General features: G+C 41.3%; 1 protein-coding gene across 4 annotated transcripts in view; it reads left to right on the top strand.

Annotated features, from left to right (window-relative positions):
* Positions 1-25,891, top strand: part of ncanb (neurocan b) — a 292,758-nt gene that overhangs the window by 253,242 nt on the left and 13,625 nt on the right. For all 4 annotated transcript variants that reach the window (XM_073937755.1, XM_073937754.1, XM_073937756.1 and 1 more), the window contains 3 exons: positions 21,785-21,943; positions 24,615-24,697; positions 25,329-25,473. In XM_073937755.1, the coding sequence (XP_073793856.1) occupies positions 21,785-21,943; positions 24,615-24,697; positions 25,329-25,473 (387 nt within the window). The remainder of the gene's footprint in view (positions 1-21,784; positions 21,944-24,614; positions 24,698-25,328; positions 25,474-25,891) is intronic.

The raw sequence follows: 25,891 nt of genomic DNA, 5'->3' as shown, positions 1-25,891 counted from the left end.
GGCGTTCCCATAAAAACAATTCACAAGATTTTGGCCATTTAAAATATTAAATTTTATTACAATGTATTATTATTAGTAGTAGTAGTAGTAGTAGTAGTAGTACTTTCATGTCACTTTCATGTTATTCAATCTCTGCTGGTTTTCCTGTTTTGTCAAATTTTTCCATTTCATTCATTTTAAATACAGATTTACGCATCTGTGTTTGGAGTTTTAGATTATTTAATACTTTTTTTATATATAAGAAATAGCTTTTCTCGCTTGATTTTCTCTTTGACTGCAGAGAGCTCAGCAGATGCATCTAAAAATCAGTTTGAAGTCATCATGCAACCTCAATCCATTCTTTCACGGCCAAATACTGGACCTGTCAATATTTACAATAAATATTTGACAGGTTATTTTGGTATCTGATGGTGCTGACTCATAGTGGGAGAAGAAAAACACACATTTTGCAAGAAAAAAGTTGACTACATGATGGCCAATGGAGAAGAATACCTCTCAAAGAGTTTTCACTTAAAGAGATAGTTCACCCAAAAAATATCAATCATCATTTAATTAACCTTGACTTGTTTAAAACCAGTTTTTTAGAATGTTGGCGACTTGTAGCCATTGACATCCTTAGCATTTGTTTTTCCTTCTATGGATGTCAATGGTTAGTAAATGATGAGTGTATTTAAATTTCAAAAGATTAATCTATAAGTCTCACTAATTGCAGATGTATCTATAGTGATCCTTTTACTTGAACATTTTTGTGGCATTGTCTCCCAAGTCCTGATTCATTTCTGTCTCAAAAATGACTAGTTATTGTAGTTTGCATGCTAATGGCAAGGTTAACCAATGTACCAATCCAATTTGACAGCATTTTCTTTTACCTTCAAGGAAGTTTTGTCATGAGCAGCAGATTGATTGACAGCTGAAAGGACTGTTGGGAATGTTTTGTTCTGTCTAGTCTGAGCCAGAAGGAGCACTTCTGGAAAATAATCACGACAGACAGCGCGTTTTACCACTGAGGTCCTGCGTCAACTAATATTGAGCCCAGCCAAATTAATCAAGGCCTTCTGGGTCTTTAGATAGTGTTTGCACTAATGAAGATTTCTTAATTATAACATCACATCAACAGGAGTGTCTGGTGAAGATTGCTAAACACAAGTGGTTGAGTAGAGGTACAAATTGCTTGTGTTTTCTTGACAAACCAATGAATCTGATTTTCTTCTTAACCTTGCACCGATTAGTTCTTCTATTTTGCTACCTGTCCATTCTTATTTTCTTTGAACATTATGACTATTTAGGAGTGTCAAATTTAATCATTTCTACATTGCATTGTGATGCAAACAAGGATGGTTCTGTATTTTTTAGTAACAGACCTATTCAGATGGCTTTCTGGAATACTTGATTCTGATTGGAAAGTCCATCAAGGTATGTTATTCCCAGATAACAACCATTGAAACTAATAGCACAGGCTCATTCAGCTACTTCAGATAATCTTGACCATCAGTGAATACGTTCACATCCATATTCATATTTATATGCTAGTCTGTCTATCTTTTAAGTGAATAGTACATTGGTTAGTGTATGCTACATTCAGCTGTTTAATTAAAAAGTTTAAAAATCTATTATGGCTCAGAACATTTTTATGTTTTGTGGCAAGTATCAGTGTAAAAGGGGGATAAAGTACATTCATGCAGTTTAAAGCCCTTCAGTCTTTTACACTAGTGCTTCAAATTGCAGAGCTGCCAATGAGCCTATTGGGCTTTATTCTGAGATAACAACCATCAGAATGTACTTTATCCTGTACATAACTGATTATGATGCACTAAGGGTTTTCTTACATAATTTGTAGCATATTATGGCGAGATACATAAACATGCATCAGCATTCATATTTATGTGCTTGTCTGTCACACCACTGTTTGGCGCCATCTTGACTCAATAGTAAGTTAGTTTATGCTGCATTCAGCTGTTTTTTTGTTCCTATTCAATACTTTTACGACTCAGAACATTAGTTTTTGTGGAAAGTAGTGTTGTAATAAACAGAATAAAGTACATCCAGCCAGTTTTTTTTTTTTTTTTTTTTTTTTTTGCAGAATAAAGCCCTTAAGAATTATACAACAGTGCTCTCAATTGCAGGGCTGCTAATAAACCGAGAAGGGTCTGGATGCAATCTGAGCTGCATCTAATGCTTTTTAATGTGCTCTCCTAAACCTACCCCTAACCCTATTCATCACAGTGACGTCACTCACTCCATTGAGTACATAGTGTCTGACATTGCATCGCTGAATGATGCAATCTCAGCTTGCATCATAAAGGCTGCATCCAGATACTATTAAATAAACAGACTTTAAACAGGCTTTAATCTGAGATAGCAACCATCCGAATGTACTTTATCCCTGACATAACTGGTTATGACATCATTTGTAGCATACTATGGCGAGATCCATAAACATACATTCCCAATCATATTTTTGTACTTGTCGGTCACGCCACCGTTCAGCGCCATCTTAACTGAATAGTCAGTTAGTTTATGCTCCCACTCAGCTGTTTGTCATTGCTATTTTTAACTATTACAACTCAGAACATTTTTATGTTCTGTGGCAAGTATCATTCTAATAAACAGGCCCTTTAGTCTTATACAACAGTACTCTAAATTGCAGAGCTGCCAATAAACCTGTTGGACTTCATTCTGAGATAATAACCATCTGTAGTAAATAAGTAAATAATAGTAAACAAGTTAGTGTATGCTCCATTCAGTTGTGTTTCATTTCTATTCATAACTATTACGACTCTGGATAAAGTATATCCAGGCTGTTATTTTCGCAAAATATAGCTCCTCAGTCTTATACAACAGTGCTTTGAATTGCAGAGCTGTCAATAAGCCTGTCGGGCTTTATTTTAAGATAACAACAATCTGAATGTACTTTATCCCTTACATAACTGGTTATGATGTATTGATGGATTTCTCACGTCCTTTGTAGCATACTATGGCGAGATCCTTATAAATACAATCATGTTTATGTGGTTGTCTGTCACACCATTGTTTGGTGCCATATTGTGACTGAATGTAGGTTAATGTATATTCCATTCAGCTGTTTTCATTCCTGTCAGCTTTGCATTTAATTAATGAATTAATAAACTATTTTGGCTAAGAACATTTGTGTGTTTTGTGGCAAGTAGAGGTGTAATAAAGTTTATAACTTGTAGCCTACTATGGCAAGATAGGAGTTTTAAGTGTTTAAAAAAACCTAGATTTGGAGCATATTTTGCTGCCTGTGAGTTTGCTGGGACAGTCTTGAACCCAATATCCACAATGTCACGGCTAAAGGTCCAATGTAAAAAATCTCTCCCACTCACTGAGCAGCGAAACACAAATAATCATTATCACTTATGTCAGTGTTTCTCAACCACATTCCTGGAGGAAAACAAACACGGCATGTTTTGAATGTCTCCTTTGTCTGTTACACACATTACAGGTGTAGTCTCTGCTTATGAGCTGATGATCTGGATCAGATGTGTTTGGTTTAGAAGACTGGAAAATGTGCAGAGCTGGTGGTCCTCCAGGAACATGGTTGAGACTTCTGTAATGTTTGATACATTCGTAAAACACGTTTTCTTTGAGAAAGTGACATTTAAGAATTATTTCATATATCTGATTTGTATTTAATGACAAATCTGTGTGAAGTAAAATCAAAATTTAAGAATGGAGTGCATTGTCAATACATCATGATATCGAATTTAACTAAATCAACCTAATTATAATCAAACTGACCCAGTGTAGGTTCACACCCCTATCATTTTATCATTACTGTATTTCTAGTAAGCCTAGTAGTGCTTTGATTAAATAATAATCTGTATTGAGTTGTTCTGGAATATTTACGGCACAGGTTCGCATCTATACTCTACCTAATAATCTGTGGCAGGCGCACTCAAGGGAAAGAATCAAGTATTCATCAAGGTTCAGTCTTCATGCATCAGAGAGCCACAGTGTGAGGCTTTTTTGTTGTTGTTTTAGGTTACCAATCAGGGTCCGTGAGCCAGTGAAAATTGCTCCTTCTGCTGGGAGAATATGAATGAATGTTGCGGCGTGTTAGTATTAGTGAGGCAGCTGGAAAAAAGAGGAAGACATTACATGCTGACTTGACTGCATTTGGCAACCTTCCTAGTTCTGTTCCTACAAATAATTGTTGAAGTTTGGCACTAAAAGTACTCAGAATTCCCTGAACTTAGTTTGGCAAGTACATTTTGCACTGTGAACGTCTCCCTGTGGCTAACACCAGCTTTAATTCACAGACTGGTTGTTTGTAAATACTGGTGGTTTGGTGCTGAATTGCAATAACGTTGGATTTTTAGGGTTCCTGTGAGTCTATAAAGTTCTTTCAAGGCCATATGAATTATTCAAAGCTTTTTAGTTAGCTGTGTGCCATTCAGCTTTGATTTGACATTCAGATATATTCATATTGTGAATTAGAAAAGCAAAATTTGTCAAGTTTGACTTTAAATGTTTGGGAAAAGGTTCAGATAAGTTAGAAAGCTTTTTTTAATGACAATCAGACGAATTGATTGATTGATTGATTGATTGATTGATTGATTGATTGATTGATTGATTGATTGATTGATTGATTGATTGATTGATTGATTGATTGATTGATTGATTGATTGATTGATTGGACTGACAGACAGACAGACAGACCGACAGACAGACAGACAGACAGACAGACCGACAGACAGGACGGGAAGTTGGACAAAAAGATATATTATTCAGTCTGTTGGACAAAAAAAGTATATAATACATGATTTATTAAGAGTTTTTAAGTTAAGTTTTTTTGAAGTTATTTTAAGTATTATTTTTTTTAAGTATACTAAATTTATTTTTGTTTCATCTTAAAGATGTTTAGAATTTTCAGATTTTTCTGCGTTTACGAAGTCCTAATCGGATTCTGGATGGATTCCACAGCAGTTGCAGAGCCATAAAGCCAAGTGTCGTAATGGCCTCCTCACGGACGGCCCGTAATTGCTCTCGATAAACCAAGCTGATGCACCTTGCGGCTGTGAGCACGAGTGCATGAAACCCGACTTCTTTTTTTAACAAGCACCATCCCCTTTAAATCAAGTGCGCCAACAGCCCAAACAGTCGAAGCGTGCGTCTCCCTGACAGTGTTTCTTCTCAGATACGAATGGTGTCTGTGCACCAACGGAAATGGCAACATGTTTGTCGACCCTTGTTTCAGCATTCGCCTTGTGTTCTTGCTCCATCACTTTCACATCTCTGAAAGTGCACTTATTACTCCATGCTCTCGGATGATCTCGGCTACATCATCCAAGACAGAATTATGTGGCCGAAATGGTAATCTTCACTCTTTTACTTGTGGTTGTTTACAGCCTCCATTCGCACAAAGAGAAAAAAACGTGTTGTACAAAATGCCGTCATCGGGAAATCAAGCACTCAAATGAATCATCATCAGGGGTCTCGAAACCACAGCACTTAAATATAACATCCTGATGGGGATAAATGACCCAATCACTCAGTCGGAAGCTCTTGCCCTTTTATTTTTAACTGCTGCTCATTCACTTGCCATGGATTAATCACGAAAACGCGCCGACCGTCAGCGTGTCACGCTTGAAAGGAGCGCCTGATAATAAATGTCCAAGCCAGTCAGTGAGCTTCTTGAAGAATGGTCTCTGCATTATATTTATGTATTTTTATTTATTTATTAATATATATATATATATATATATATATATATATATATATATATATATATATATATATATATATATATATATATATATATATATATATATGGTCACTGTAGGGTTTCCTGTAGAGTTAATGTTAGCTAAAATGAACAGATAATGAACAATACTTGCACAGCATTTATCAATAGCTGAACATTCACTAATGCATAATAAAAATCCAAATTCTTGCTTCTTGACATTACTTAATGCTCTGTGAGGTAACTAAATAATAACGAACAGCGTTATTTTCATTAAATAATGTTAGCAAAGATGAATAAGTACTGTAACAAAAGTATTGTTCACTATCTGTTTGTGCTATAAAGTTTGTTCACCTTAAAAAGTGAAAGCATAAAGCAATTTCAAACTGCTCTCTGGGCCACAAACACTTTACTCAATATAGGCTATAGAGTGGGTTTTGTTTTGCATTGTGGTTGGGTTTTTGTTTTGCTTTGTTTTGCTTTATGTTTTGGTTTTGATGTACGATGCTTTTTGTTTATTTTTTTATTGTTTTTTTTTTTTTTGCTTACTTGCTTGGTTAATTTTTCTTTGAGCTTTGTTTGTTTTTCTTTTATTTATCTGTGCTCTGTCTTGAGTTTGTTTTGCTTGTTTATTTATTTATTTTTTTAGCTTTTGCCTTGCTTTGTGATTTAATTTTACTTTAATTTGCTTTATTTGCTTTACTAATGTTGTGCAGACATGGCTTGCGTGAATAAATCTTGCTATTCACACGTAAATAGACACGTAAAGATTTTGAGTTTACTCGCTTCATTCGTGCATCAAATTCGCTTCATTCGCGCGTCACATTTGCTTCAATAAAGCATTAAATTCGCTTCACTCGCGCATCAAATTCACTTCATTCACGCATCAAATTTGCTTCATTTATGCATCAAATTCGATTCATTCGCGCATTACATTCACTTTACAATAGGGTTGTCGCAATACTGGAATTCGGTACCAAGCAATACTGACGTTTTAAAAATGTAGCACGTTCTTAAACAGCGCTGATTTGTCATCGTGTTCACGTGCTCAACAAAAGTGACTGTGATTGGCTCCATTGTCCCTGTATCTGTGTTAAAAAGCTCAGTAAACATTTCAGTTGAGCACATGAACACAACGGCAAATCAGCGCTGTTAAAGAATGTGCTCAATAGTGCTCAAAAGTAAATGGTAAATTGGACATGTAATGCTAAGTGAATGATAAATTTAGGAACTTTGTTATTCCTCAAATCAAGGAAAAAAAATAAAAATTATATATATATATATATATATATATATATATATATATATATATACATATATATATATATATATATATATACTTTTTAAAATAAAACATAAATTTTTTATTCCATTTTAAAATTATTTATATCATTAAAAATTATTCAATACAAATTTAAATACAATTTGACTTAAAACAAAATAAAACAAAACATTTTCTTCAAAAGAAACATTTTAATTACTTTTTTTAATGAATGGATTTGAATTACAGTAGATATAATAAAAATTCACAATAATTTTAAATATGATTTAATATAAAATATGTAATAGTTTATAAAAAATAAATACATAAAAAATTATTAATTAGATTATATTAAAAATAGAATATAAATGCAATTTTAAATAATTACAAAAAATACATTTTAAATAATATAAAATTTCAATATCGATTGGTAACGAATTCCAGTATGGTGCAAAACTACTTCACGATAGACTTGAATTCATGTCATGGGAGGGGCTTCTGTTTGCCTGGTGAGTCCAGCTTCATTGTGAAATGGCTAGCATGGATTTTATTGAGAGAGTAGCTGTGTTTATGTGCTTCAGGAAGGCTGAAAAACATCGTTGATTCGTTTGGCACCATGTCTGAGTCCACTAGATCTTTTCAGAGGTGCACCCAACCCTGAGTTAATCAACTTCACCAGAAAATATACCTTTATGATGGAGGCTTTCAGCGGTGCTTCTGACTGAGCCGAGCCCAGTTTGATGAGCTGTTACAACATAATCACTCCCTTACAAGAGCAAAATGTAACATTTAAACCATTTGCGGTTGATGCTTTATCCGCATCTGGTGTGAACGCAGCATAATGTTTCTGTTTTTTTTTAGTTTGTTTGATTGTTTTACTTGTGTCTGTTTTTTGAGCTTTTCTTACAGCTGTTTGCTTTGTTATTTGTACAACCTTTCAGCTTTTTGGGAATCATTTTCTCCGTTTTGAAAGGTAATACATTTTTGTTAAATATTCGATCAGGATAAATTCCCTGCATCACCCAGCTACTACTCTGAAGTCTACTACATCTGAAGTCTTGTATTAAAATATATATTAACTTCACATCTGGTGTTGTGTGATATCTCGATTTGTCATAGATGCGCCACATCCGGTGTACGACTAGCTTCAAACACTTACTGGAGAATCTTATTTGGTATATCTTGCGAGTACTATGTTGTGAGTGGAGGTTGAACATTCTGAAGAGGACAGAAATTAACAAGGACTCCACTCGTCCGCTCTTCCACAGGTCTCTTTTGCAAATATTTGCAGTAGGATGGGTTTAATGAGCTCGGGATAATGAAAGCAAAGCCTGCGGTGAGCAATATAGTCTGCTTTGAACACCGTCGGGCTGCTTTCTTCAAAGACTTGCAACTCCCACTAGGCTTTGGGGCGAAGACTTTCAGGTGGAGGACTGGTGACAACCACCCGTTCCCAATTCGGGCCCGGTGCCAAGGTATGCCAACGGTGACTTGTAATGCCTCCAGCATCTCTATTCTTCCTGCGACAGGAGATAAGAGAGCAGGCTTGGCTGGAGCGCACCAATTTGGACGCATTCCCACTGTATTACAATACACTGTCAACAGTGTTAAATTCATCCGGAAGGGTATGCGCAGTGTGGTTCCAGTGTCTTGGACTGATCAAACTGCAACATTCAACAGAGTGTACTACTTTGTCTTTTTTTTTTTCACTTTCAGTTGACAGGACATTGATAAACAGGATGAAAGGGACTTCCACGCTCATCTCCCAAGTGTCAATATGCACAGATTCAGAGCTAAAATGAAAAAAAGAATCATCATTTACTAGCCCGTTATTAGTTTCTTCTGATGAATACAAAAGAAGATATCTTAAAGAACAAAAGAATCCAAATCATTGACTTATGTTGTGTTTCTTTTCCATACAATGGATGTCAATGGGGGGGGGGGCATACATTTTGAAGTACCAACACTCTTCAAAGTAGCTTTTTTTTGTGTGTTCTGCAGAACAAACTTGAAACAACTTGTGGGCGAGTAAATGTTAAATCAAAATTTGCGAAATAAGCGAGATTTGTATATTTTTATTAGATGTTTATGTTGTATTACTTACATTTAGCTTTGTTTTTTTCTGCTTTTTTCAACGCTGTCACACCTGAAACACAATTTTTAGGTCATGACCCACCAGTTGAGAATTATTGTTGCATTAAAGATTAGCTGTTGCTTTATAGATAAGCTAACGCTGTTCTGTGAGTTTCCCCTGTGAGAAACTTGACGTGTGTTGTCTCTGTTCCAGCCTCAGCAGCAATGAAAGAGCAGCCAGTCTGTTTTCTCCCTAGAGAACTGAAAGCAACTTGAATGCCAAAGCGTATGAGAGAAAGTCGTGATGCTTTTGTTCCGGGCAGTATTTTCTTTTAGTTTAGCTTCAGGCAAGATCCCTCTGACACAGGTTAAATGCAGCAGCCCTCAAAATTTAGCTCTGAATCTTTTGCCTTAGTGATCTAGAGAGAGTGCAAACACATTACAAAACAAAAAATGCCAGGTATTTGAATAAGAGTTCACTCAAAAATGGAAATTTACATCTTGTCCTTCAAGATGCACAGCAGGTGTCTTTTTTTCCTTCAGTAGAATATTTGAAGGTTTTTCTTTGAAACTATGGTTCCCCTTCGGGGGGAACTTCAGCACTATAAGTGGATTTGATTTGTAAAATCCATGCATTGGGAGGATTCGGATCAGAAGCCGCTTGTCTGGAGAGTATTGAACGGGCCAATGAATAAAATTAATTGGCAGCGTAAGCTTGCGCAGGTGTGCGACATCTGCAATTATCTCAGCATATAAGCACACCTGAAGCCAGCAGACGCCATCCTTTTCGCTTCAGATCCTTTCTGAGTGAGTCGATGAGGGTTCCTCTTGCTGATCAGCACTTCAGAGCGAATGAGTGTGTCTCCCGGTCCAGAGTGGGTCTTCGCGGTGGCAGACGGTCGAGCTGGGTTACTCCCTTGCCTGCGGTTCTTTGGGTCCGGTCCTCCAGAGCGGTGCGTATAGTTGCAACTTTCCTAAAAGAGCAACACAGTCGTGCAGCACGTCCTTTTCAGGATGGCGCTCCGACTGTGCGTTTCTGGATGCGGGGGTTTCCTGGCTCCGGATGATGGACACAAGAGAGCGAGCCACCCCAGTTGCCTCCTGTTCTAAAAAAGCAGCAGGCGCTCGGGCAGATCTGAGGGTTTCAGCGGGAGATAATCCGCCGCCCACGGGCTCGCGGACCTCTCGCTCCTCACGGCGCTCCATCCAAGCTTCGGGTGGTGAGAGTGATCCGTCTAACCAGATGGTAGCTCTCACACTCGCTGACACCGGAGATCAGATGTCCTCCGCGGCATCGGAGGGTGGGCTTTCACTGTCCGACGAAGATCCGGACCCGCTCGCCCCCTCCGGGCAGGTGAGCGCTGTCAAATCGGATCCTGAAGCGGACATGTTAGCCGTGCTTTCCCGGGCTGCTTCGGCCGTGGGGTTGGAGATGGTTTATCCCCCAGCTCCGCGGCCGGACCGACTAGATGGGTGCTACGTAGAGGACCAGAAGGCGAAGCCTTCGAAGCCTCTCGTCCCCTTCTTCCCGGAAGTGCACAGTAGGCTCACGCAGTCTTGGAGGGCACCTTTCTCTGCCAGTGCTGCGTGTGCCTCCGCCCTCACCGCTCTTGACGGCGGAGCTGCCAGGGGGTATGAGGCGATCCCGTCAGTGGAGCGCGCTATCGCGGTCAATCTTTGTCCGCGCGGCGCCTCTACGTGGCGGGGTTTGCCCCGCCTCCCGTCCAAAGCCTGTAGGTTGTCTGCCTCCCTCGGAGCCAGAGCTTATAAGGCTGCGGGCCAGGCTGCTTCTGCTTTGCACGCGATGGCCACCTACCAGCGCTACCAAGCGCAGGCGCTGGCCGAGCTGCACGAGGGCGGGTCCAACCCAAGCTTATTACATGAGCTGCGCACCGCGACCGACTATGCTCTTCGGACTACTAAGTCCGCCGCGTGTGCGCTGGGGAGGACGATGTCCACACTTGTGGTTCAGGAACGCCACCTCTGGCTAAACCTGGCCGATATGCGCGACGTTGACAAAGTTCGCTTTCTTGACTCGCCCATATCCCAGGCTGGCCTGTTCGGCGACACCGTCGGTGAATTCACCCAGGAATTCAAGGCGGTGAAAGAGCAGTCGGATGCGATGGGCAATGTCATCTATCGGCGTGGCCGTAAGCCCGCTCCGCCCGCCGAGCCATCCACCTCCGCTGTTCCTCGCCGAGGGCGCCCGCCAACGAGTGCTGCCCCGCCCCCGCCTGCGCCTCCGGCCAAGCGGGCGCGGCGTTCACCTCGAAAGCAGGCAGCCCCTCCTGCCCAGGGCGCCGTTAAGTCCGGTAAACGGACCGCGAAGCGTCCCTGAGACAGGCCATCCGGAGAAGAGGAAACTTGCTCTTTCCCCGCTGGAGGGCGGGGCCCCGATAACAACGGTACTTTTCAGTGCCACCAAATCATCAGTAAAAGAGCACTTTTTCCCTTCCCCGGATGTGACTGCACAAGTTCTGCCAGTCCGGGACGCGCTGCCTTCCGGCTCGCAGACTCTACGTGCTTCGCCAGTGGCTCACGAGCGCTGGGGGGACGTTCTCCCTTCCCTCAGCCCTCCAGCCCCCTCTCCGGAGTCAGGGTGCGGAGCCAGAGCGAATCGCTCTCCTCCAGCTCTTCCGCGGGACCCTCGTGCTTCCCGGATCAGCACACCCACTCCGCGCTGCCCCACCGCTGGTACGTCAGCGATTGTAGCGATGACTCCATTAGCGAGGGCTCTGCCTGCCTGGTTAGCGCGGGCCAGCCCCTCGCGGTGGCTCATACGCACAATCAGACTCGGTTACGCGATTCAGTTCGCGAAACGGCCCCCCAAGTTTACGGGCGTGTATTTCTCCAGGGTCAGCCCCCTGTCCGCCCCTGTCTTGCGAGAGGAGATTGCTGCCCTCCTGGCGAAGGGTGCAATCGAGCCGGTTCCTCCAGCCGAGATGGAGAGTGGGTTTTACAGCCCATACTTCATCGTACCCAAAAAGAGCGGTGGGTCACGGCCAATCCTAGATCTGCGCGTTTTGAACCGCTGTCTGCACAGGCTGCCGTTCAGAATGCTCACGCAGAGGCGCATTCTCCAATGCGTTCGTCCTCGGGATTGGTTTGCAGCCATAGACCTGAAGGACGCGTATTTCCATGTCTCCATTCTTCCACGCCACCGCCAATTTCTGCGGTTTGCGTTCGAGGGTTGAGCGTGGCAGTACAAGGTCCTCCCCTTCGGGCTCTCTCTGTCTCCGCGGGTCTTCACCAAACTCGCGGAGGGTGCCCTAGCGCCCCTTCGGCTCGCGGGCATTCGCATACTCAATTATCTCGACGACTGGCTGATTTTAGCCCACTCGCGGGAGCAATTGATTATGCACAGGGACAAGGTGCTTCGGCATCTCCGCCTACTGGGGCTTCAGGTCAACCGAGAAAAGAGCAAACTCGCCCCCGTGCAGAGGATTTCTTTTCTCGGGATGGAGCTGGACTCGATCACCATGGTAGCACACCTCTCCGAGGAACGCGCTCGCCTGTTGCTGAACTGTCTGAGGGAGCTCGACAGCAAACTAGTGGTCCCACTGAAGTTCTTTCAGAGGCTCCTGGGGCATATGGCATCCGCAGCCGCCGTCACGCCGCTCGGGTTGCTCCATATGAGACCACTTCAGCACTGGCTTCACGATCGGGTCCCCAGACGCGCATGGCACGCGGGCACACACCGGGTCTCGGTTACTGCGCTGTGTCGCCGCGCCCTCAGCCCTTGGAACGACCCCTCGTTCCTACAGGCCGGTGTGCCTCTAGGACAGGCGTCCAGCCATGTTGTTGTTTCAACAGATGCTTCCAACACGGGTTGGGGGGCCGTGTGTCGCGGGCATGCGGCTGCGGGCCTCTGGAAGGGTGCCCAGCTGCATTGGCATATCAATCGCCTAGAGCTGTTGGCAGTGTTCCTCGCTCTCCACCGCTTTTTACCGGTGCTGGAGCGGCAACACGTGCTGGTCAGGACGGACAGTACGGCGGCGGCGGCGTATATCAACCGCATGGGGGGTATGCGCTCTCGCCGCATGTCTCAGCTCGCCCGCCGTCTGCTCCTCTGGAGTCACCCGCGGCTGAAATCGCTGCGCGCCATTCACGTCCCAGGCACGCTCAATCGTGCAGCCGATGCGCTCTCACGACAGCTGTTATGCCCTGGAGAATGGAGACTCCACCCCGAGTCTGTTCAGCTGATATGGGCGCGATTCGGGGAGGCCCAGATCGATCTGTTTGCTTCCCCCGAGAACGCTCACTGCCAGTTGTTTTTTTCCCTGACCGAGGGCTCTCTCGGCACGGATGCACTGGCCCACAGCTGGCCTCGGGGCATGCGCAAGTATGCGTTTCCCCCAGTGAGCCTGCTCGCGCAGTTTCTGTGCAAGGTCAGGGAGGACGAGGAACAGGTTCTGCTAGTTGCGCCCCTTTGGCCCAACCGGACCTGGATATCAGAGCTCTCACTCCTCGCGACGGCCCTCCCCTGGCGGATCCCTTTGAGAGAGGACCTACTCTCTCCGGGACAGGGCACCATCTGGCACCCTCGCCCCGATCTTTGGAACCTCCACGTGTGGTCCCTAGACGCGAGGAAGACTTAGGTAACCTACCGACTGCGGTGGTTAATACCATCACTCAGGCTAGAGCCCCCTCCACGAGGCGCGCCTACGCCCTGAAGTGGAGTCTATTCACTGAATGGTGCGTCTCTCGCAGAGAAGACCCCCGAAATTGCCAGATAAGTGTTGTGCTCTCTTTCCTTCAAGAGAAGTTGGACAGCAGGCTGTCGCCCTCCACTCTCAAGGTTTACGTGGCCGCCATCTCCGCTTATCATAGCGCGGTAGCTGGCGGCACCGTGGGAAAGCATAACCTGGTCATCCAGTTCCTTAGGGGTGCTAGGCGAATTAATCCATCTCGCCCCCCTCTCATGCCCTCTTGGGATCTCGCCCTCGTTCTCACGAGTCTGCGATCCGATCCCTTTGAGCCACTCGAATCAGTATCTCTAAGATTTCTGTCCCTGAAGACAGCTCTGCTGGTTGCGTTGGCCTCCATCAAGAGGGTCGGGGACCTGGAGGCATTTTCGGTCAGTGACTCGTGCCTGGAATTCGGGCCGGATTACTCTCACGTCATCCTGAGACCCCGCCCCGGTTATGTGCCCAAGGTTCCTACCACCCCCTTTAGAGATCAGGTAGTGAACCTGCAAGCGCTGCCCCCGGAGGAGGCAGACCCAGCCCTTTCTTTACTTTGTCCAGTTCGCGCTCTGCACATTTATGTGGACCGTACTCAGAATTTTAGATCATCTGAGCAGCTCTTTGTCTGTTATGGCGGTCGGCAGCAGGGAAGTGCCGTATCGAAACAAAGATTATCCCACTGGATTGTGGATGCCATTTCACTCGCTTATTCGAGTCGAGGTCAGCCGTGTCCCCCGGGAGTTCGTGCACACTCCACTCGGAGCGTTGCATCCTCTTGGGCGCGTGCACGCGGCGCCTCTCTAACAGACATCTGTAGAGCTGCGGGCTGGGCGACACCCAACACATTTGCAAGGTTTTACAATCTGCGAGTGGAGCCGGTTTCCTCAAGGGTATTAGGTAACCCTTTGGTGATTGAGGAGACAACTCGGTAGGGTGTTGAAACACGCTTGCTGCGCCATTCTCCCTAACACGGAGGTACGTGCGCCTTTTTTATCTGTCAGTAAAGTTCCCCGTCAGGTGAGCCCTGCAGATTCCTCCGTGGCCCCCAGCACTGACTCAGCGGAGGAGTCACTTGCTGGCCCACTACGTTGTAGGTCTGCCCGCTGGTCAGCCCGCGTTTTGGGTATAGGTGCCTGCTATGCGTGATCCCCACTAGGCGATCCCATATGCTTATTCCGCCACGGTTAAGTCCCCCCCCTGGGCGGACCCGTGTCTTCCCTCTCCGCTAACCACTCTTTTGCTATGCGTACTCCCCCTTTTTAGGGCTAGTCCATATGTAAATTCTGCCATCTATCCCCCCCTTGGGTAACGGATGGCCTCCGCAGCGTCCTCCCTATCGGGATTGCACGCTTCCCAACGTACTGTCGTATTTCCTAGAAATATCTAGATGCTCACGACTTCCCAAAAAAATATATCTAAATCCGTAAAACTTCTGTTGAAGTAGGATAAATTAGGGCCAGGGACACGTTGGAGGACCGCGCCCCCCATGATGTGGGTGCGTCACGCTTGCTTGACTATCTCCTCATCGGGGGTGTTGGTAAGGTGCAGTCATTATGGCGCTTTCAATGGGCTCCCAATGCGTGGATTTTACAAATCAAATCCACTTATAGTGCTGAAGTTCCCCCCGAAGGGGAACGTTCGAGGTTACTAAAGTAACCCTTCGTTCCCCGAGGAGGGGAACGGAAGCACTATACTCCGTCGCCATAATGACTGTCCCTTAGCTGTTTGAAAGTCTCTTCAGCTTAAAAGGATGGCGTCTGCTGGCTTCAGGTGTGCTTATATGCTGAGATAATTGCAGATGTCGCACACCTGCGCAAGCTTACGCTGCCAATTAATTTCATTCATTGGCCCGTTCAATACTCTCCAGACAAGCGGCTTCTGATCCGAATCCTCCCAATGCGTGGATTTTACAAATCAAATCCACTTATAGTGCTTCCGTTCCCCTCCTCGGGGAACGAAGGGTTACTTTAGTAACCTCGAACGTTCTCTGTGATTTGTCAGATATGTAAAAAAAAAAAAAAACATACAGGCAACAAAAAATGGCTCCTGTGGCTCATAATGATACATTGGGGTCTTATTAAACAGCAAACATATATTTTATGTCTTAAGCAAGTTTTACATACTGTATTAACCAGTGTTTTGGTAAAAATGCTAAAACGTGATGTCAAAATCAAGGTTATTATAGTTAACGAAAAAAAATGAATACTACAAATTAAAATAATTGTTGTTAACTGAAATAAAAATAAAAACGAGTTTTTTTTTTTAACTAGAACTAACTGAAACTTTTTTTTGTTAATACAAAACTAACTGAAACTAACTCTGTATTTCCTACATAATCTTACTGTAAGCCTTTTAGAAGTAAATATAATTTGCGCCAGGGGCTAAGTAAACCGGGGGCTTAAATGAGAGGATCGGGTAAAAAAAAAAAAACATAAGTACATTTCAGAAAAGAAAATCGTAATAAAATTTATATAATTGAATCATGCTTCAGTTGGATTGCAAAACTTTACTGTAAGACATTTTTCTGATCATGGTGATGTTTTAACTGACTGAAATTACTATTGCTGACTACATAATGTTGAGTCCTAACATCCGCATTAAAGATCTGAACTTTCCATCACTTCTGTGTATCTAACCTCAGAAGCAACCTTGCACACATATTGTACTTAAGGCTGCTATCTTGTGGGCTGTTGTATTTGAATTTGAGGATGGGTAGATGGTAGTGGTAGATGATATTGTTCATGTATCCTCTGAATACTTTAAAAAAATGTAAGACTGATTTTTATTGTACAATATTTATTCTGTTGATTTTTGAATCTTGCACCTAACAAATATCCTTATTTAGAAAAAAAACTAATACTGAAACTAATACTGAAACTAATAAAAACTAAACTAAAACTAAATTATTTTAAAATTTAGAAACTAATAAAAACTAGTAAATATTCTTCTAAAAACTAATAAAAACTAACTGAATTTGAAAACAAAAAGTCAAAATGAAATAGAAGCTAAAACTAATGAAAAATCCAAAACTGTTATAACCTTGGTCAAAATATATATTTTGTTGCTCATGTTTTTATATTAGTATGATATAATATAATGGATAAATCAATAATTCTTTATGTATGAGCAAGCATGGGACAGCCTAATGTTACTTAAAGAAATGAGTTTACAGTTTTATCTTTTGTCTAAGAACCAGAACTGGCGAGGCTATATCCGTGAGGCTATGTAAATGGCCAGCATACAACTTTTTTGGGTAAATGATGAACAATTAAATGAAAAGACGAGGTGTTTAAAATATAGTCAACACTCTAAATGTATACCTTATTTATGAATGAGAATCATTATGTGAATTATGTGAATCAGAAACACATTTAAAATGTAATGATGAATTAAAAGTAGATTAAATTCAGAGCAGAAAACCAATTAAAATAAATCAAATATTTCTTTTCAGATGTGCTAGAAAGCTTACACGCATTTAAACTTCACCCATGCTGTTAGTTTCATCATTGAGCTAATAGATTGTCACAATCACCAGTGATCCAGGCTTGTAGATTGCTATCATTCACTTTCACTGGGACTACAATCTCGTCACCATATGGACTACAAATCTGAAAACTGTCATGCAACACACACACTTGTTCCATTTTCCCGTTGATGACACACACACAGACACTCAGCTGAAGCCCATCTTTCATTCATTTCCTGGACTTTAAAGACAGCACACACACACACACATCTTTGCTGAGTCTTGTTGATCTGTGAACATTACAACACGCTTGCCTTGCCTAGACATGTTAGACCTGCATTGTTTAGCTCCAACTTTCTTCAACACACCTGCCTGGAAATTTTTAGTATACCTAAAAAGAGCTTGATTAGCTTGTTCATGTGGGTTTAATTGGACTTGGAACTAAATAATTCAGGACAAAGGCACTTCAGGACCGAGTTTTAACAATCCTGGGTTAGACCTTTGCTTTTTTTGTTGTTTGTGCTGTTAGCCACCTAGACTGATCTGTTTGCCTGTGAGCCGACTATTCTTTTGAACTGCCTAGTAGGAAACGGTTTGCACCTGTATTTGACCGTTACCTGCCTATTCTTGTAATAAATAATGCACGCAGATCCTCAATTCTTTTGTCAGCGTCCGCACCCTGACATAGATGGACCCTTACAACCACAATATAAAAAATCTAAAATTACATGTGATTATTAAGGATTCCATGGAGAGCCTCTTACAATGGAACGTTCAATTCCTCGAATGTTTTTTTTTTTTATAGTAAGAGATGTGTTTGTTAGATGTAAAAAATATTCTTCACACCAAGAATATTAGCTATATTAAGAAATTTGGCATTTTGATTGTGGAACACGAAATGTTTGACATTGCTGCAAAATTTTATTTTTTTTTATTATTCTTTCAAGAGTTCACACTTAGCTGATGATTGGTAATAAGCTAGTTTGGCATGCTGTCCCGGGAGAGAGCCCCGAGCTCAAAAGATCCTCAAGCCCTTAAGGTGAAGTGTTGCTGACAGAATTGAACTTGGTGCTAATTTGGTTTAGTCAATTTACTTAGTCTCATGTTTTTGGGGGTGTGGGAGGATACCAGAGGACCCGGGGAAAACCCACGCAAGCACGGGGAGAACATGAACTCCGCACGAAAATGCTGACCGGTTGGGTGGATACCCGAGTCGGAGGCATTTTTTTTTTGCTGTGAGGCCGCAGTGCTAGCCACTGGGCCGCCGTGCTGCCCTGTAGAAAAGAGGAGGAGAAGGGGTGGAAGGGGGGATTCTTCAAAACGAAGATGACTAAAGGTAGGGTGTTTGGTTATTTATTTTGGGTTAGGAATAGCCTGATTGGTGGTTCATTCATTAGCTTGACTCGGGGCCAGCCGTGTCAATCATAAGCACGTGATCCTCTCGAAATTAGTTTATGAATAAACTTCACTAAGTGTATTTTAAAAAGGTAGACACTGGTGTTCTGGTGATCTTACAAGGCTCCTAAATAAACAACATAGGCTCATTGTGGATATGTACCCATGTCTTAATTTTTGCAGAGTGAAAATTATAATAATGTCCGCCAATGGCTTTTGTTCATTTTAGCTCTACTAATTGAACGAGTACCTCTGTATGGACGGCTTATCCGGAGTTACAAGTTTGTCCAGGAGCTTGCTGCATACATCAGTGGACTTGGGACGCAGAGCGGAGTTGACTGCGATGACAGGGTTTGGGTCTGTTGAAGAACAGTTCTAGAAACCAGATAAAACCAAAGCGAAAAATAAATAAATAAACAACAGGATGAAAATGTGGTGAAATCATGAAGCCATGATAGCTTTTCTTTTTCTAGATTGCTTTTGAAAACACTATTGGTTGGGTTAAGGGAAGATGGTCAGTGGGTGGATCAGTCGGTCAGTCATTCAGTTGACAGCAAGCTGGTCTGGTCGGTTAAAGTGTATTTTGCACCCTCTGGTGAATTTACGCGAGAAGAGGACAAGTGAGAGGAATTTGTGATCATTAAAAAATTTACACAGTGCCCTCTGCTGGATTTGCCATAACAAAAACTGAAAGCAGACATACCTCCAGTTACATATTTCACAATCTCCAGAAATGCAGACAGGGGTGCGTATCCACTGTGAGCCTGGGTTACAAATGTAACCACTCATTTAAAAATTAGGTTCATGAGCACCATCTAGGCCAGTATTTTGTAGCAGAGAAAAATTAACTGATTACATTTTCATTCTGATGAAAACAATGAGGAAGTTGATGTGACTGACAGTAGACATTAACATTTCCGACACGCAGATTATTGGCGACTGCAGTGGTCGTGACGCCTTAAACACTTTCTTGCGGTACATTCTGTTCCTCTGCCCCATGTTCAGCTAGCTCTCGCACCCATCTGCATGCTAAACAGAGCCCCACATGGGCCAATTTGCAGCAGCCAATTTACCAATGTCGCTTTGAATTTGCTGGAAGTAAAAAAGGCTGCAAAGTGCTTGGAGCTTCATGAATTGGGGGAGTCTGGGACAGCTAACACCTTCACCCGCATTTACCACTGTATGAGGCCACACGCATGCTCAGAAAATGCAGATTATCTGTTCGTCATGTGCCCAGATGTGGTAGTGTCCCAGTGGGTTAGAAAGAGGCTGACAGGAATGTGACAGGGCTTAATTAGCTGTTGAACTTCACGGCGGAAGACGCGTCTCTAGATTGTTGCCATTGAATAGATTAAGACGTGTTTTTGCTAATGCTAAACTGCTTATCCTCACAGTTGTGGATTACAGTGACACAACAAAGCAGAGGGAATAAAATGCTTGGAAGTGTCAGAAGGGCTGAAGTCGAGTGCTAAAGTTGGCTAGCGTGTAGCTAAGTGTGAGATTATCTCTCAATAGCTTGTTTTAAACTTCCTGACAAACCAAATACTAAGAAATTTGCATTATTTCATTCAGTTAAACTGTTCACACTCAGTATTATGCTAGTTATGTCAGTTATAATGACTAGTAACAGCCCCATATGAGATAAACACAGCAAAATTTGGTGAATGGATATGTAAGAAGTGCTACAGTAGTTAAGGCTAGCATATTTTTTTGAGAGATTATTGCTGAATGCCCTGTTCTAGACATACTAGCAGATCAAATACTAAAACGTTTGTTTTAATTTGTCATTCAGCTCCACGTTTTGCTCATTGTTATGCTAATTATGTGCGTTATAATGATAAAGTGCTAGCAGCCATTGGCTAGACTAATGCAAAGAGTGCATAGATGTGTCTGAAGAGCTAAAAGTTGAGTGCTTTTAGCTAGCATATAGGCTACTGTAGCTATGTGCGGGATTATCTCTGAATGGACTCTTCTAAGTTTCCTGACAAACCAAATATTAAGAAGTTCATGCTAATCTTTCGATCAGTTCTACTGTTCACTTACTGTTATGCTTATTATGTCAGCTGTAATGACTAGTAACACCCCTATAGAAGATTAACACAACATAATGGTGTAAACGGTGTGCATGGATGAATAAGAAGTGCTACGTTAGTTAAGGCTAGTATATAGCTATGCGAGATTATTTCTGAATGGCCTGTTTTAGACATACTAGCAAACCAAATACTAAAACATTCATGCTAATCTGTCATTTATTTCAATTTTGTCCTCATTGCTATGCTAAAAAATGCTAACAGCAATTGGCTAGACTAATGCAAAGAGTGCATAAAACCAACAGATGTGTCTAAAGAGCTAATAGTTGAGTGCTTATGTTAACTAGCAAGATTATCTCTAAATGGCCTGTTCTAAACTTCCTGACCAACGAATTACTTACAAACTCATTTTAATCTTTCATTCAGTTCAACTTTTCACTCACTGTTATACTAATTATGTCCTTTGTAATGAAAAACAATGCTAACAACAGCTAAAATTATGCTATGAGGCTAAAATTAGGTACATGTTATATACCATATAACAAATACGAAGAATGTCATGTTAATCTTTTATTCTGTTCACCTTTCTGCTCCCTATAATATTTATTTTAGTTTTAAAGAAACATACGTTAAGAGGTAGAATAAACACAACAAAGAGGGGCAAATAACACATACATATATGCCAAGAGCTAAAGCTGAATGCTAAAGTTGGCTACCATGGATGTGAAATGACAACGCAATCTCATGACAATTCGTAACTTTTTGATTTAGTGGCCAATTTGTATGAATTCGTACAATCTTATTTGTACAATTTAATACGATTTGCTCATCCCCCCAATAACAGTTGGGTTTAGGGGTGGGGGTTAGGTGCCACGCCTCCTTTCTAATATCCAACATTTTTGTATGACTGTACTTGCACAAATTCATACGAATTAGCCACTAAACTGACAAAACCTAAAATACTTATGCTTCCTAGTGAAAACAGGCTGGAAATGATCATAAAAATTGTTTGTTTTAAACACTCTTGACAAAATGATGCTAATAAATCTATGCTAATCTTTCCCTCAGTTTAACATTTCTCTCAGATCTTTTTGCGAATGTAGTGTAAAATAAATGCTAAATGCTAACTAGTATGATTTCCACCTTGACTCTTTCTCTCTCCCACGATAGACACTGAAGGCTGTGAGCACAACTGGAGGAAGTTTCATGGCCACTGCTACAGGTACTTCACCCGCAGACACACATGGGAAGATGCAGAAAAGGACTGCAGAGAGCACAACGGTCACCTGGCTAGCATCCATTCCGCTCAAGAGCAGGATTTCATTAATGGTCTGTATCTTCTCAACCAAATGCACAAATAAAGTGTTGTAGCTTTATATGTTGGTGTATTCCTATAAATTAAATCATGCTTAAAAAGTGAAAGAAGTGTTATAAAGTGTTGCTGTTTATATGGTTTTATTCACATTTTATTTATTTATTTTGCTAAATATTTTATTCCATGCAATTTCTGCTTCCCAATGCAATTTGAAATTCCTAATTTGATAGAAAACACAGATGTCTAAAATTCCACGTTCAGTCAATCCAATTCCACTTCTGACTTATTTAAAATTCCCAATTTGCAATTTCCATATTTTCCTGAACCCTGTCCTTTATGGAATATAAAACAGCAAGTGACCAGTAACTGTGGCTAATCTTCGTTTTACCCAATTAGCTTTGGCCAAATCTATTTGCATAGCCCAGATTCATTAATTCCAAGCCACATCACTAAGACAAGTGTCAGAATGGCTGACCTCCCACATAGCACAGATTACATTACATCTCCCTGCCCTAAATCCAGTACAATGACGCTCGGTGTGTGTTCTCACACCACACACTGCGCTCACCAAAAACGGTGTTTAATCGCCTCGAAAATGGACATCTCCACCCCTGCAATAAAGGGGCCACAGCCATTAGCAAGATTAATGGGCCCTGTAATGATGTTAATCAGTAACACCATGATTGAAATTCCATTACACCCAGTCCCCCCTCCAAAAAAGTCCTCACAAATGCTTCCTAAAGGAGCGATCTGATGGTTTCTGGCTTGAGCTTGAGTTGTGATTGTGATAATGCCATCAATGTGGCCCTGGAGGAGACATAAAGCAGACTAGAGCTTAAAGGAGAAGCATTACCACTGCTTTTATGACACTGACACCATGTTTAAACGTGGTTTTAGGGGGGAGTTCAACCAAAAATGAACATTTGCTGGTAATTTAGTCTCCCTCAGGGTGTTAAAGATTACATTTTCTTCAATGTAACATTAAAGAAGATTTTCAGTTGAATCCGTGGACATTGGAGATGCGTAAAACTCAAGTCAATTTTTATTAGTACTTTGAGAGTCTAAAAAACACATACAGGCAAAACCAAATTAATACTTGTGGCTCCTGGTGATACAGTGAGTATGTTTACATGGACACCAATAACCCGATTGTAATACGATTAAGACAATACTCTGATTAAGAGTCTACCATGTAAAGATCGATTTTTGATGACCTTAGTCTGACTAAAGTCACAATGGAACTAAACAGAAATCGAATTAAGACGTGGAGTATGCCGATTTTAGTTGCATTACTGAAGTGCAGTACAGATATGTCAACACCTTAAAGGGCTCCTATGGTGAAAAATCTACTTTTCAAGCTGTTTGGACAGACATGTGTGTAGATATAGTGTATAGATTGTCATATTGGGGATAAATAAACAAACTTGGTCCTTTTTTTTTTTTAATTTAACAACATAAAAACGGTGGACCAATTGGATCGATTTTCAGACCGACCACAACTTGACGTCGGAGTGCTGTCCCCCTGCCCACCGAATTGATTAACAGCTGCGCGTATTAACATGTCCCGGTAGTCACGTGTATAATCATATCAACAAGACCAGACGTGCGCAAAGCAACCGAGAATGAAAGGTCTGTTCAGTTCGCTAGCTTCATCAATCATCATCAAATGTGATCAAGAGTAAGTTTCAAATGTTCAAAATGTTTTAAAACAGTGCACGTGTGAAATGAATTACAGCAATTTACTTCAGATTTAAGTTACTTCATCAGCACAGCCGCGTGTCAGAACAATTATATAGGAAGACACTTCAATCCTGGATTTTGGACGTTAAATCAGATTTATTTTCTACATTAACACCACAGATATCCATACAGCAGTGGAGATTAACCTGTATCCTGTCACATTTGCGTGCAAAAAAAGTGCAAAGCTTAACGCACGCTCTGTCTGTCTGTGTGTGTGTGAGTCTGCTGCGCTGTGTGTTCGTGTGTATCTGTGTGTGTGCATGAACTTTGTAACGACAATGTGTGTGACTCATCGATGCAACTGCACAACAAATTCTCATTGGTAAAGTTCTTACTGTAGTATTTCTCACAAACGCTACGTGAGATATTTTTCTTTTAAGTCTGTCTGTTGTCTGACGCAGTTGAGGAAGGAGATTAAGGCACGCAGAAAGGCACGTTGATACGGTAGGCGAGGTGGACTAGCCTTAAGGGCGCAGTACGACAAAACAGCCCCTAGTGCAAAAATGTAAAAAAATAGAATCTTGTAAAAGGTATAATTATATTATCACTTATATTAAATCTAAAACAAGGGGTAACCTAGGTGTCCTTTAATCAAACTAGTACCGTCGTAAAGGTTTTAAACTGTGTTTTGCGACAAGATAGTCCATACAACAAACTAAATATGAAACACCCAAAAATACATAAAACGTCGGGGGAAACGTGGATAGCATGGTGACGCAATGATGTTAATTAAATATTGTGCTACAACATGTAAAATGGCATCATGAAAGGAACATTCATAAAGCAACTCATGTAAACACATTGATCATATTATTGTCTTATTTAGATTAAGGCAAATAATTTGGTTGCTGATGTCCATGTAAACATAGTCATCGAGGACTTCTAAAGCAAATAATTGGTCTTTTTTGCAAGTAATAATTTGCAATGCTTCTGTTTTTAAAACAGGAATGAGCCATGAAAACACATGGATTGGTCTGAACGACAGAATGGTTGAAGACGATTTCCAGTGGACCGACAACATGGACCTGGTGAGATGGATGCTATTTTTTTAAAAACAAATAACATTAAATTGATTGTTTAGCTTAAATATTAAACAAAATATTACATTTGAATATCAATATTGGACTGTTAAACAAATACAACATTATATTTAACACTTAAATGAATACTTTGATGTTTAATTAAATTATTTAAAAAGAGAGTAAGATGTATGTATGTTTGCCTAAAAATACATGATTTAATTGCATGATTATACATCATATTTTTATTTGTTAATAAATATTACAAGTACAATTATTGTTAAAATATGTGCTTTCAACATTTTGCATATATTTTAATTTACTCTCATCCAAAATTCTGTAAAATTGCTTGTCTTTGTACATTTTAGAGCAAGTATCAGAACATAAAGTACAATGAATCACTTAAAATAATCACAGTATGATAAAGCAGCCTGCTCAATCAAATAGATTATGCAAATGGAAGCACAACTTTTCAAACCATTTAAGCACCAAACAAGTTTACATAATGCATCACATTAGACTCATTAGGACTACCTGAAAGCCCATTTGTAATGCAACGGATATGCAAGATGGTACACGAAACACCTGGTAAAGTCTTATGATTGGATTTAGCCCTGAAATATGTCCGTTTCTCCTCCAGCAATACGAGAACTGGAGGGAGAACCAGCCGGATAATTTCTTTGCAGGCGGAGAGGACTGCGTGGTGATGATCGCCCATGAGAACGGCAAGTGGAACGATGTGCCCTGCAACTACAACCTGCCCTACATCTGCAAGAAAGGCACAGGTGAGCAAGAGACAGAGGAAAAGAGGACAAACACAGCACCGCCTCGATTTATACCTTCATCCATTTCTGACCTCCTTTTCTTAACTTAATTCATGTGCTTCCAAAACCACCAGAAATCCCATAAAGTTTCACGGAGGGGGTGAAAACTTTTACACATTAATTCCTGCTGAAAATTTAGGTTACATCAGATTTTCAGCAACGTTTCTTGTTATCTAAGTGTCTGTCAATAGTAAAGTCGCTAACAATTAGCCTAAGACAAGCTAATACTATATTATCTTGTCAACATGGTAAAATAGATTAACAATACTAGATATATGCTAATGTGAACAAAACATGCTAAAAACATGCTACCACCATAAAGTATATCACATACACATTCACAGAGGGAGCCTCATATCTTTATCTGTCTAATCATTTA

This window comes from Danio rerio, chromosome 22, assembly GCF_049306965.1.
Source record: "Danio rerio strain Tuebingen ecotype United States chromosome 22, GRCz12tu, whole genome shotgun sequence".
NCBI classification, from domain to species: Eukaryota; Metazoa; Chordata; class Actinopteri; order Cypriniformes; family Danionidae; genus Danio; species Danio rerio.
Note: the sequence above shows the minus strand (reverse complement) of the source record. Positions and strands in the feature narration are given on the sequence as shown.